The 12990-nt window shown below is 37.6% G+C and overlaps 1 protein-coding gene across 1 annotated transcript in view; it reads left to right on the forward strand.

The window, feature by feature from the left end:
- Positions 1–12567, forward strand: part of OLFM3 (olfactomedin 3) — a 53374-nt gene extending 40807 nt beyond the window's left edge. The window contains exons 4-6 of the mRNA XM_053984537.1: positions 2805–3024; positions 9376–9482; positions 11230–12567. Coding sequence (XP_053840512.1) covers positions 2805–3024; positions 9376–9482; positions 11230–11907 — 1005 coding nt within the window. The 3' untranslated portion in view covers positions 11908–12567. The remainder of the gene's footprint in view (positions 1–2804; positions 3025–9375; positions 9483–11229) is intronic.
- Positions 12568–12990: the final 423 nt, after the last annotated feature.

The raw sequence follows: 12990 nt of genomic DNA on the forward strand, positions 1-12990 counted from the left end.
ATACTGAGAAATTTATATTCTTTCAAGCTCCAATGCTAAAGGGGGAGATCCAGTGGAATTAATAGCAAACAAGTAGAGTTCTGTGCTTATAGTGTTCCATGACATTTACTACAGTTCAAGGGAAGAAATCAGTTTATTGTAATTTTTATCGAGTACAAGTAAGATCTAATTTCATGTCTGAAGAGCTGCTGTTTTGAATTTGGGATGGGGAGGAGGGCAATCACTCCCAGTCACATTTGTGTGATTAAAAAAAAAGACTTCCACTGAATTTTAATGACAACAAAAACCACAAGCCAATCCTTTTGTGAGGAAGAAGGGTTGCAGATATTACAAGTAACATTGTGTATTCTGAAAACGCTACCTGATGTACTCTTCAGGAGAAAAATACTTCAAGAGCATATTTAAATTCTTTAAATATAGTCTGATAAATTGATCTTTCAAGACTGTGAGACCACAAAATAGGTGCAAGAAAATACATTCTGAGGATTACATTATGTTAAGCAAATATATATTTTTTGAAGTGTTTCTGAAAGTTCACATAAAATGAACCTAATTTTCCAATTGGTACTAGAGTTAGATACCTAAATAATTACATAGCCAAGAGGTCTAGGGTTTTTTTTTCAGAGCCATTGAATATCAAGTGGGTCTTAATAACATCAGGAATTAAGTACACTAATGATCTGACTACCAAGCTTTATAAATTATATCATTGTTCTTAGTTTAGAGCTGTTTGAGCACATTCTCTGAGGTTTTTAGTTAATAGAAAAGATCTTCACCTTTTTTTCCCTTTTATCCCTTATTGCTACAATAACAATGCATTTGCATAATTCCATTATATACTCTTTATTCTTATTTTAGTTTTCCTTGGGAATAAAATACCAAAATTTGAATGTCTGATACCCAATATCAGAGGTGTACTCCAGTACACCTGGAGTACCAGAGGAATACTCCAGTGCTCTAACCTTTTAAATAGTCAATATTTCTATTGGCCAGTCATTTACCTTCAATTTGACAGTTTGCCAGGAGTATAAAACAGAGTCCCAGCCCATCCAGTTACAAAATAATTTAAAAGGTCAAAATAATACAATATGCTGCTCTGAAATTTAGGCTACTCAAATTCCAGTGTTTTATCTTTCCTGAGACAAAGAAATCACGTTGGATATAACATAAAACTTCATATCAACTGCCACAAAGTGCCAGAACACATCTACCAACTATCTGTGTTGCAGTAGAAATTAGTTCTTGTACCGCCCATTGCAGCAACAAGCTCTGGAGTGTCAGCAGAAGTCAATTGTTTTTTTAGCATGAAAATACTAGAATCAACTTTATATGATATACTAAAGTGAGATATTCTAAATCTGTGTTTTCATGCTGACCAGAACCAAGGAGTACAAATTTGGTCCAGATCACACTTGAGCATATACTCAGTCTATACTTCACTTTATGCCAGGCAGGAGGTACCTGATTGCCATAAGAAGTTACAGCAAGTTTGCTCAAATATGATACAACATCTGGTATAAATCCAACCAGGAATATATTACCTTCACTAATTCAAACAGATTTATCTTCCTGAGTTGGCCATTCACTGTCCCACAGAACTGAAGCTTAAGTTCATAATTTCAAAATGAAGTAACAAAATTTTCTTTCACAAAGCCTGCTTCCCTTGTCATCAAGGAAAAAAATTACTATTCATTTTAACAGGCATAAAGTTGGTTTAGGTTAAGATTTTATTAAACATAGGTGAATAAAAATAGTTAAACTGTAAACAAAAGGACTTCATTTCTTTGTGCCCATTTTGGTAACTGCTGCCATAATGTAATTGGAAGATCCCTTGAGAACAGAAGTAATACTATGAAATCTATATAAAATGACATATCTGCTACATTTCAGTAAAGCAAAATCTTTTGACTACAAGGATTCTTTGAGGTTTTTTACAGAATAGTAACAAAAAACAACTTCAAACAATTGGTTTAAATTTAGTAAAGCCCCTATTATTAGTGCTTTTAAAAGAATAATTAATAAATTAAAGATGGGCAACCCATATATGCTACAGATTAATACAAATTCTCAAAGCATGAGTCTCAAAAAAAATCTGAGAAAAGGGCAGTTTGAGATTTCAAGATGGAGCCTTATTTTCTTCAGTCGATGTTTAAGAATAGGGTTGACAATGCAACAACAACTGCACATGGCAAAAGAAACCATTGGTGATATTCCAGAAGATATGTCAACTGAGCAAGTTCAAAAGCATTTAGTGATGTAGCCAGTTGACAAGTACAAATCACAGTTGAGAACCATGGATTTTTACTTCAGAATAGAAAGTTATCTATCATTGTGCCTGGAACAGAAATAAACACTTTTCAACAGACATTGAGAAAAACAAAGAATTTAGTACTTCTAGGAAATGAAAGAGAGATTACCAGCTCACCAACTACGTATGACAGCTCTATAAACCAGGTATGATCTTGAACACTACTGTGAGTTCAGGCCTGTTCATCTTCTGATGAAAGACACACTTCGGGGTGGTTTATATCCCCTAGATAGAAAGTCAGTGGGTTTGGTTCAGATCATTTGAAGATAACTCTTTACTTTCAATAGAAAGACTATTGTCTCATGCATTTAATCTACTGCTTACTACCATTAAGTCTGAGGTGTCTGAGACTTTCACAGTAGACTAATAATAGATCTGTAAATAAAATAATAATTTTCAAGTTATGAAAATGATCAGGCATAAATATTACATTAAAGGAAATTAGGGGATTGAACTCCTTTAAAATCTTTAATGCACATATGATTGCCTTTAACAGGAGTTGAAAGAAAAGATGGATGAGCTTCTGCCATTGATCCCAGTTTTGGAGCAATACAAAACTGATGCCAAGTTGATCACACAGTTCAAGGAGGAAATTAGGAATCTGTCTACTGTGCTCACTGGGATTCAGGAAGAAATTGGTGCTTATGACTATGAGGAACTACACCAGCGCGTAGTCAATTTAGAAACCAGGCTTCGTGACTGCATGAAAAAGCTCAGTAAGTTAAAAAGTTCATGGGAAATTTGGTCCCTTGATTGTGCATTTTTAGTTGTCTCTCTTTAGAAAGATTAAGGTTTGGGGGGGGGGGGGGGGGTTGTTGTTTTCTTTGATGAAAGACTGCATTATATTCTGATCTGTGCTACCCTAGTAAAAGACAAGAGTAACTCAACCTAATGTCAATTATATCATTCTAAGTACATGACATAATGTAATGCCTTACTGTATACAGAAGGAATTTGATTAAAAATTGTAACAGCAAATTCAAAATCTGAAGTTTAAACCACTTGGAGAGTTACAAATATTGTTTCAAAAAAGCTCAGACAGACACTGCTACTAGAGTCATCTTTGGGCTGTCAATGTGAATAACAAGTAGTGAAAAGTAGAATGGAATCAGTTTTGAGATGTCCCCATCATAACCCTGGCATCTTGCTGTATCACCTGAGAGGCCACTCTGACTGTAATGTCTTTAGCCTGTAATATTAGTGTTAAGGAGATCTCCCATTCTCCAATTAGCATTACAATCTAACCAAACTTCACATCTAACCTAAAGAGACCAAAGCATAATTTCTGCAGGATGCACAGCAGCAATCCATTGCTACTGCTGCACCAGGTTTACCTCAGACCACCCCCACCTCGGCTGCTCCCATGCTACCTTTAGAAGTCAAATGTTGAGCATTTTTGAAAATCAGCATTAGCTCACTATCAGCTACTAAAACTAAGAGCCTGAAGGATCAATATCAAGTGTCAGCCTCTTCCATCAGGGACAGGCAACCTGCTTTACAAACACAATGCAGTCTTCCCTCTTCCCAGTCTATCCATGCATTTGGAGATTTCTGAATGGATCACTATTGCAACCTGGATAACTACAGCAAACAATCCAGCCCCTTCATGAAAAATAAACATTTTACAATTTAACACTAAACATGAATAAACTTGAAATTCCAAGGTTTAGTCCTGAGACACTGTGATCAGAGCCTCCTTATTTTTGTGACGCAATAGAATAAGAAAAATCTAGGTTAAGTTAGCCTCTTAAATAATTTATTTCTTTATTTTATTCTGGAAATAGCACAGTGGTGATGTGCTAAAATACATGAAAGACTTCTTCAAACAGAAATTTCTTATGATCCTATTTTCCCCTCAGTACACACACAAAATAGCACAAAGATTACTGCATTGACAGAAGGTAGTCAGGAGAAAACAGCTGTGTTGCAATACTGCAGCAAACAAGAAAATTCCTGTGAATAAACAGTATTTTCTGATAGTGAGTGTTCCAGTAAGTTATTAGATACCAAAAGTCATCAGTTTAGCAAGTATCTTGGTTATCTTTGCTTTTACAGCATCTTGTAACAACAGTTAGTGAAGCAATGAGTGCAAGATATATTTTGTATTACGGAATTACTAGGTGTATTGACATCCTATCTACCCTGAATTCCTGCAACACATTCTAAACTCTTGATGTACCTAATGAAAGAAAAGACTATTAAAATTATATACATTAGCAGTAGAGAGAAAGTTTTTGTATAAAATAAATTATTAAGCATACCCATTAACAAAAGGGAGTGGACCTTCTCAAGATGTAACACAGATTCATTTGTCCTTAATAGCATTATTCTCTGGTCTTAGATGCTTAAATGATTTTTATGGTCCCCTACTAATGGACTGGCTGTTTTCTGGCCTATCCCTGTGTGCCTTTTGAAGTACAAACAGCCTCAGTTTGGCTTCCTGTAACTGCTGAGAGCTGGGGCTGCGTGCTCAGATCAGAGAGCATGAGGAGAAAGCAGCTTTCATGCCAACACCTGCTTTGTGGCCACATTGGCCACGCTGGAGACGACCCAGCTGTGCCTGTCCATGCCAGCCTGATAGCCAGAAGCCAATGGCCCCAGTGTGCCACAGGATCTGGCTTGAATCTTCACAGATTTTGTTGCATTTCACAATAAAATTTCCTAATCAGTGTATGCAATAGCTACTCTCTATTCTTCTCCCTAGCAGGTGTTTTTCAGCAGTATAATGCATTATTTATATTGTCCTGGCCACTTAAAAGGGTTCTTCCATCTGCACAGGCAACACTTTCAACACTCATTACAGTACACTAAGCATTATCTTACTCTCACTGAGGTTTAATAATTGCCACAGCAGTTGTGATGACTGAATTTTGCTCCTTCTCTTTGGAATAAGAGAAAATTCAAGATGAAGCTGCTGGGAAATTAGCTGAAAAACTTTTAAAGGGTGCATGCAGCTAAGCACATAGGAATAGAGTGCATTGGATTACACACACCCCAAATTCACATGCAATTAGGCATGTATGGGTCCTTTGCTGATAGTCCTGTAAGTCATGGGTATTTATAAGAGAATGTAGGTTGCACAGTATGCTTGGAACCCTCCTATTCTTGTCATGACATGTTTATGAAGTTGGGTAGCATTCATAGAATATTGCAACATATAGTTAGAGTAGATTTATATCAGATTAAGGTCTAGATGCATCTGATTATAATAGACTCTGAACAATGTTTTACAGTAACATTTTTTGTTAAAAATTCAAAAGTAGAATATTCTGTGTATCCAAAGAAGTTCTGTTACATCGTGGCAGAGGAGCTATTAGTGCAGGCATGAGACTATTGATTGCAGTGTACTTCTGCATCCAAAGCATCCTTCCCCTTGGGATTTGAAGAACTTTACAAATATCATTTAGTGTAAAACTGGGCAATAGAGATATAGATTCTTATCCCTATTTTGTTGAAGAAGGAACAAGCAGCCAAAAAGTATAAATGAATTTTCCAAAGATTACACAGCAAGTCATGGCATTTATGCAGAAAAATCCTGAGACTTCCTCTCAGCAAACTCTAATAACTATATTATAATGCTTCCTGGATTCATATTATGCAGGGAATTAGACATACATTCATTAAGAACTAACTCTTCATTCACTCATTTTAGTATGTTATGACAAATTTGACCATAAGGAGAAAACTGCAAGCAGTAAACCACTTGGAGCGCATTTGTGCAAGTGCCAAAAAAACCTCACTTCATTTCCCCTTATTTATTACCTACCAAAAAAGAAAAACCATAATAATGATGCTTATGAACACATCAAGAGAATGTTGTGGTTTTATTTCCCTTGCCAGTCCTTCTACAAATGATACACTCAGTTGCTCTGTATGGCAGCTACCAATATTCAGTCACATCACAGAGAATGGGACTTTCTACCCATTTCTAGCTATTCCAAAACAGCTCCTCTCCAGCTGCACTATCACAGCCTCCTCCTGGTACTTGCTCACTTTGGAGCCTTCCAGACACATTCTGCCCCATATATTTTCACATCCCACAGGCTGTACAGAAGTATGTCTATTTTCTCTTTTAATGGTCACTTCATGCTCAACTTCTTAATATAAATAAATACTGGAAATCATTAACAGACTTGAAAGAGTCCACTGCACAGAATTGTTACAAGAGAGGAATCAAGTCAGAAACACCTGGATTCTACATATGATTCTTCTTGTACAGCTCAGTTTAGGATCTAAAAAGACTCTATGATTGGGATTTTCCAGCTACTACAATCAGTTATGGCTGGGACTTGCTAATGTAGGGCAGCTGCTTCTTCCAAAGCCAAGGAAAAGAGACTAAGAGCTTCTAAAAATCCCACTGCTTTTCTGTGTAACCCCACCTGAACCTCTTAGGGAAGGAAAAAAAAAAGCCTAAAGTATCACATTTTCATAGAGTAACTGAACTTCTTCACAGGTGCTAGTATGGAGATATATTTGACCTAACTTTTTACTAGCATCTGGTCCTTCTATCAGAGAATCAAACCGCTATAAACCAAAACTTTTCATATGTTCCCTTCTGCCAGGGGAAAAAAAAAGCAGATCTATGGATTTCTGTTTAATGAGGAAGGGAAAGAAAAATGGGACCTACTCTAGGGCAGGAGGGGCAAAAAATACTCATGCTTCTTACAAATGCTCTGTTCTGTTATGCCAAAAAGGGAAGCTTTGTCACTTTTTCAGTCAGCCCCCCAGCTATACAGCAGCTCTCCTAGAAGTCTTCCGTTCTTGATCACTGCATGCTGTCAGGGAATAAAAATTTGATCAGAAATACACCCTGACTCAAACTGCTGATCATTTAGTGGCTGAACAGCATCTCAGTACATTTTGCAAGATTATTCTGTAAAAGCATCTAACTCCTGTGACAGGGATACACAGCTCTGTTCATATAGTTTAAATTAAATGAAGGCTGAAGAGGTTCATTAATTATTAACAATGTGTAACTAACTCTTAATCAGCAAGCTATACATTCAGGATAAATACAACAGAGGAACCGTAGTACTGACGCTTCAGCATACAAATCTCTGAGTTGCTCTCTAACCTCCAAAAGCTCCTCACACACAGAGCAGCACCCAAACAGCCCCAGAGCTGTGTGCACACCCCACAGGGACTCCAAACACTGCCTGCTTTTACCGTGTCCCGCGGCAGCTCTGGGGCCTGGAGCTTGCTGTGTGCCCATGCTGCTCCCCCATGCCCTGGCGCTGCCGAGCCCAGCTGGAGTGTTCACGCACCTGCCCTGCCGCAGGGAGCCCTCACATCTCTGCCAGGGCTCTTCCATAGGTTTTGCCCATTGAGAAGCAAAATTTCACAACTCATTATGAGTCCACTTTTAGCTTCCTGGATTTATTTTTTTCATAGAAGAAACAGTGCTTCAGATTCCAAATTCTTTTTATGCTTCCCAACTAATTGCAATACTGTGTTGTAAAGGCACCAATTAGTATTAGCATACCTTATAACTCATGCATTCACTGTGTTTTAATTATCCTAGAAACTACAAGTTCAGGAGTAATTGTTATTCTCATTTCTTTCTGCTTATTAGTTTTCCAGAACGGTTATCTCATGCCCATTTCTGAAACTATTTACTAACAGACCAACTAAAAATAAAAGCCTTCACCTTGACAGGTTGTAGTCCTCTACCTTTCAAGCTAATAGCAGTTCATGCTATAGAAAAAGAGCACTCAGCATACAATGCTAGCAGCCTACCTACAAAAAAAACCAAAAAAAAACAAAAAAAACAGAATAAAAAATTATGTCCTATCATAACCATGTATTAAAAAATCAATAAGATTCTTTAAAATGGGAAATTCCAAAAATATCTTCAAAATGCTGCAACCTAAATAGATTGAGATATGTCTCTTAATAATGTCTCTTAATTGACCCAGAAAATAGACACAGCCTACCCTGCTCATTGAAGTCTCAGCATGCATTCAGTTATCTTCATTTCCGATGCGTCCAACTTCCCTGGCTGTGAACAACAACTACCCAAGCAGCCTCTGAGTTTTCACCACAGCATTATCTGCATTCTAAGTGACCCAAATAGGCTGGCATGATACATTCCTTTCCAGTTACAGAGTATAAAATTCAGGCTTGATTTGGCCCTCTCCTTTGAGCTGAATAAATCCACTCTCAACATCAGATACTGTTTGTTTTCTACTTGTCAGTATAGCACAACAATGTAGCACAGAGAAGCACTTACTTTTAAATTTAAAAAATTGTTTCACTTCTTTTTACATTCTTTTCTTTAAAAACATGCTATTCAACCTAATTACGTGCACACCACTGTGTGATATTAAATCTTGGTAAACACATGAATTCCACCAGGAGCTTGTTACTAATAGATATCTTATTAATGTCCCCTAAAATATAGATTTTTGAGTTGTTAGGAAGGTCAGCATCCGAGATGGTATCGACTTTCATTATTTCCTCCTTGGCAGCCAAATAAATTAGAAGCCAACCAATACAGCCAAACTTGCTAAATAATTCTCATACTTGCTTTCTTCAGGCAGCCTCCAGTACAAAAAGAGCCACTTGTGTACCAGGGGGAGTCGGGCACAAGCTTAGAGTACAGCAATGTTGTATGTAAAAGCCCATTTTTGTGTCTGCCCTTTACCACCATGTTACCCTGGCCAATGGAAAACTGAAACATTCATCAATCCCAGCTTTGTGCTGAGCTTTGAGGGCAAAAGAAGCGGGGGGTGAGGAATGATGTCTTCATTTCAATTATTATTAAATGTTCTACACTTCAGCTCAGAAGATATTTTACCAGTTGTATTTTAGCTTACACCCAAAGACCATAACTGTGCTTCAAAATATGTAAATACAAAAGTATATAGCAATAAAATTTTATGTGTATATTTTTGCATATTTATATTACTCTTCAATATGGAAAAGTTCCTCCTGTGAAGGTGAAAATGAATCTTCAACATAAGCCTGAATCCCCTGGAGCCACTATGTATTGTGGAACATTTGGTCTTGTGCTCTAACTGACGTCAAGGAGCGTTGTGCATTAATGCATTTGGTTTTTTTGATTTCAGCATGTGGCAAATTGATGAAAATTACAGGCCCCATTACAGTGAAGATATCTGGAACCCGATTTGGAGCCTGGATGACGGATCCATTGGCATCAGAGAAAAATAACCGAGTATGTTAAGGCACTATCTTTGTGTCCTGGAGTCTTACTTGCTTTATTTTAATCTTTTAAAACATATTTCCCCCTAAGAAGTTACATTCCTGAGCATGTTTTCCTACTTCAGTCATTTTCAAATTCAAACATCTCCAGAGAAAAAGCAACAGTATTTTTGGAAAAATATCCAAAGACAAAAGTTATCTAAGCACTTTTTGTGCCATTTACTTCAATTTTTTCAGGGTTGACAAATATCTATCAGAACTAACAACCCAATTTTTTTATATTTCCTAACATATTTAATAATGCTTAGGTCTTTTAAGAACCAGAGTAATCTAAAACATTGACATTTTTACCCAAGAACAGGACCCATAATGCAGCACAGCTAAAACGGGCAGGATTAGGGCCCCATATAGCCTCTAGTCAGATCATTTGCTCTATCATATACAAGTTATGTTATTGTTTTGTTATTTGAATCTCCAATAGGATCTCAATTTGGCTACAGTCTTGAGAACATGCTCTCTCCATCAAAGAGCTTTGGAAGTCAAAACACTCTGTTTCATTTGTATGAAACCCACAATATTAATTTTTTGAATACAGAAAAAAAAAAATCAAAGGCGACAGAAAAGGCAACGGAAAAATGACAATAGATAAAGATTTGTGTGCAGCTCTCCCCTGCCCACTGTGTCCATGCTTGTTTGCTACTGACTTCAGAAATCTCAATTACCTTTAGGAGAGCAACAAACTTCTGAGAAACTAAAAGGAGAAAAAGCAAGTTGCATAAAGGAAAAAACTGGGGGAATGGAAGTTGCATAAAGAACATTAAAAAGAAGTAACAATTCTGTTTTAAGGGGGAAAATGGCTTTGAAGCTTTACTGGTTTCATTGCTATTGTTTTTGTTTCCTTTACTAAGAAAAGCCTATTTTTCCTTGGATAGAGAATCAGCTGAAAAGAATTTAACTATATTTATTCCTAAGTATAAATTCAAGTTTATCTCACATGCTATTTCCCATCTCTCTCTTAGATTATTAGTCTCTAGAAATTCCTTTAAGCAAGCACAATATAGCAGAGGCCCAAAACACTGAATAACTACTAATTGTGGTTAGTAACAGTTGCACTGAGAGTTCACCTGTACAGGTAAGGTTGATTCAGAAATTCTAGAGTTCCTCCTGCTTTTGTAACAGGAATGTGGGGAATTTTGCACTTTCATTGCCTGCTGCACAGCTAAAACTTGTTTTCCTTCATTTTCTGCAAGGTCCTCGTGTAGTGGTTTTTGTTCGCCAATTTAAGATTTCCCCAATTTTAAGATTTCCCAGCCAATGCACCAAAGAGTGTGGCAGGTTTCAGTGCTGGTCAACACCAATGCACCCACTTCCTGCTGTGAGACGGGATTAGGAGAAAGGCAAAGCAGGCTTAAAACCTTAAAAGGGTATAAAGAAGATTTTATTAACAGAAACTAAAAGGAAAAAAAATAGTAGAAATCAAAACAAACCCTTCAGAACACTTCTCCCCCCACAACCTTTTCTTTCCCACTGACAATGTAAAGAAACAAAACCCAAAATTTCCAGTCAGTTTACCGCCTCTGAAATAGTCTTTCTTCAGTTCACTGAGGGAGAGAAGTCCCTCTTGTTAATGTTAGGGAACTTGTCCACAAGAGGGGAAAAAACACTGACACTAAACCGTGACACTCCCTCATGCCATAGCATGATCACGTAGCACACACTGTGTTCAAGATGGTCACTCCCAATCTTTGTTTCCTTTCCAGGTCTGGTACATGGATAGCTACACTAACAATAAAATCGTCCGTGAGTACAAATCAATCGCAGACTTCGTCAGTGGGGCCGAATCAAGGACATACAACCTTCCATTCAAATGGGCAGGAACCAACCACGTTGTCTACAATGGCTCTCTCTATTTCAACAAGTACCAGAGCAACATCATCATCAAGTACAGCTTCGACACGGGGCGGGTGCTGGCGCAGCGTAGCCTGGAGTACGCTGGCTTCCACAATGTCTACCCTTACACCTGGGGTGGCTTCTCTGATATCGACCTGATGGCAGATGAAATTGGGCTGTGGGCTGTGTATGCCACCAACCAGAACGCAGGCAACATTGTCATCAGCCAGCTGAACCAGGATACGCTGGAGGTGCTGAAGAGCTGGAGCACAGGCTACCCAAAGAGAAGTGCTGGAGAATCCTTCATGATCTGTGGCACCTTGTATGTCACTAACTCGCACTTAACAGGAGCCAAGGTCTACTATTCCTACTCCACAAAAACCTCCACTTATGAGTACACAGACATTCCTTTCCATAATCAGTATTTTCATATATCCATGCTTGACTACAATGCAAGAGATAGAGCTCTCTATGCCTGGAATAATGGACATCAAGTCCTGTTTAACGTCACCCTTTTCCACATCATTAAAACTGAGGATGACACATAATTTTATTTCCCTTACCTCCCTCCCTCACAGCAGTCTCATTTGTGATTAACTCTAAAAGCATCCATCTCTCTCAGTTCCTTTTAATTTACATTTCTTTCTTCATTAAACAAAAGCAACATTTTCTACTATGTAATGCATCTCAAATATGGCTGAACCTGTCAAAAATGACCTGTCAGAAATAAAAAGCATCTTAACTGCAAGGTCTGTCAAGACCTTGTCTTGAAAAGCACTAAGGAGGATTTAAATGGCTAAAGACAGTTTTTAAAAGATTATGATCTGCCTTATTTTAGAGTCAGAGACTAATGGTGGCTTAAATGCATGAATGTCTTTTTTTACCTCATTTTTTGTTTTAATATATTGCTTAACTTCAGGAAACATTTCAGTAGTGTCAGACACATATTGCACTTTGTATTTTTTTATTTATTCCGAAAGAAAGATTTAGTAGGAATTTAATTTTCTTAGACAAGGCGTATGATTCATTTTTCCATCATCCAATTTCAGATGTGGTGCTGTACAGTATGTTTTTAAATCTCTTGCAAACATTTTATCAACAGTATGTATTTCTACCATTGTAACCACCATTGTGCAATTGTATCTCTTCACTTATGTGAAAGTCAACTAAGTACTATTTTTTATAAAATATATTGAAGCTTAATTGCACTTCTGGCTATGAGTCAATTGAAAGTGGTAAAAATCTGATAAAAGGTTGTTATTTCTGAGAAAGACCAGTAGTTTCTCAGATGCATGATTTCTGTTCTCAGCTTTGCCTCCTAGATCCCCTCTTCAACAGCGCTGCTTACTGGCACATTTGCAACTTTGAAGCTTCATACCAGTTCCAGCTTTATAATTGTTTGCTCTGCCCAGTGTTTATCTCCTGCTGCTGGCTTCTCTCTCTCTCAGTCTTTTTCTCCTACTTTCTTCCCTCCCAGCATTTGACTGCCCTTGTTTATGCTTATCCCTGCTGTGACTTTTACAAGCCAGAAGCTGGAAGGGGCTGGTGCCCACCAGCTGAGAGTGGGAGTGCATCCCATGTTTGTGCTGCTCTGGGGCACTGAGGAGCAGTGGTAAAAGCCAAGCTGCTCT

The sequence above is a fragment of the Vidua macroura genome, chromosome 9, assembly GCF_024509145.1.
Source record: "Vidua macroura isolate BioBank_ID:100142 chromosome 9, ASM2450914v1, whole genome shotgun sequence".
Classification (NCBI taxonomy): domain Eukaryota; kingdom Metazoa; phylum Chordata; class Aves; order Passeriformes; family Viduidae; genus Vidua; species Vidua macroura.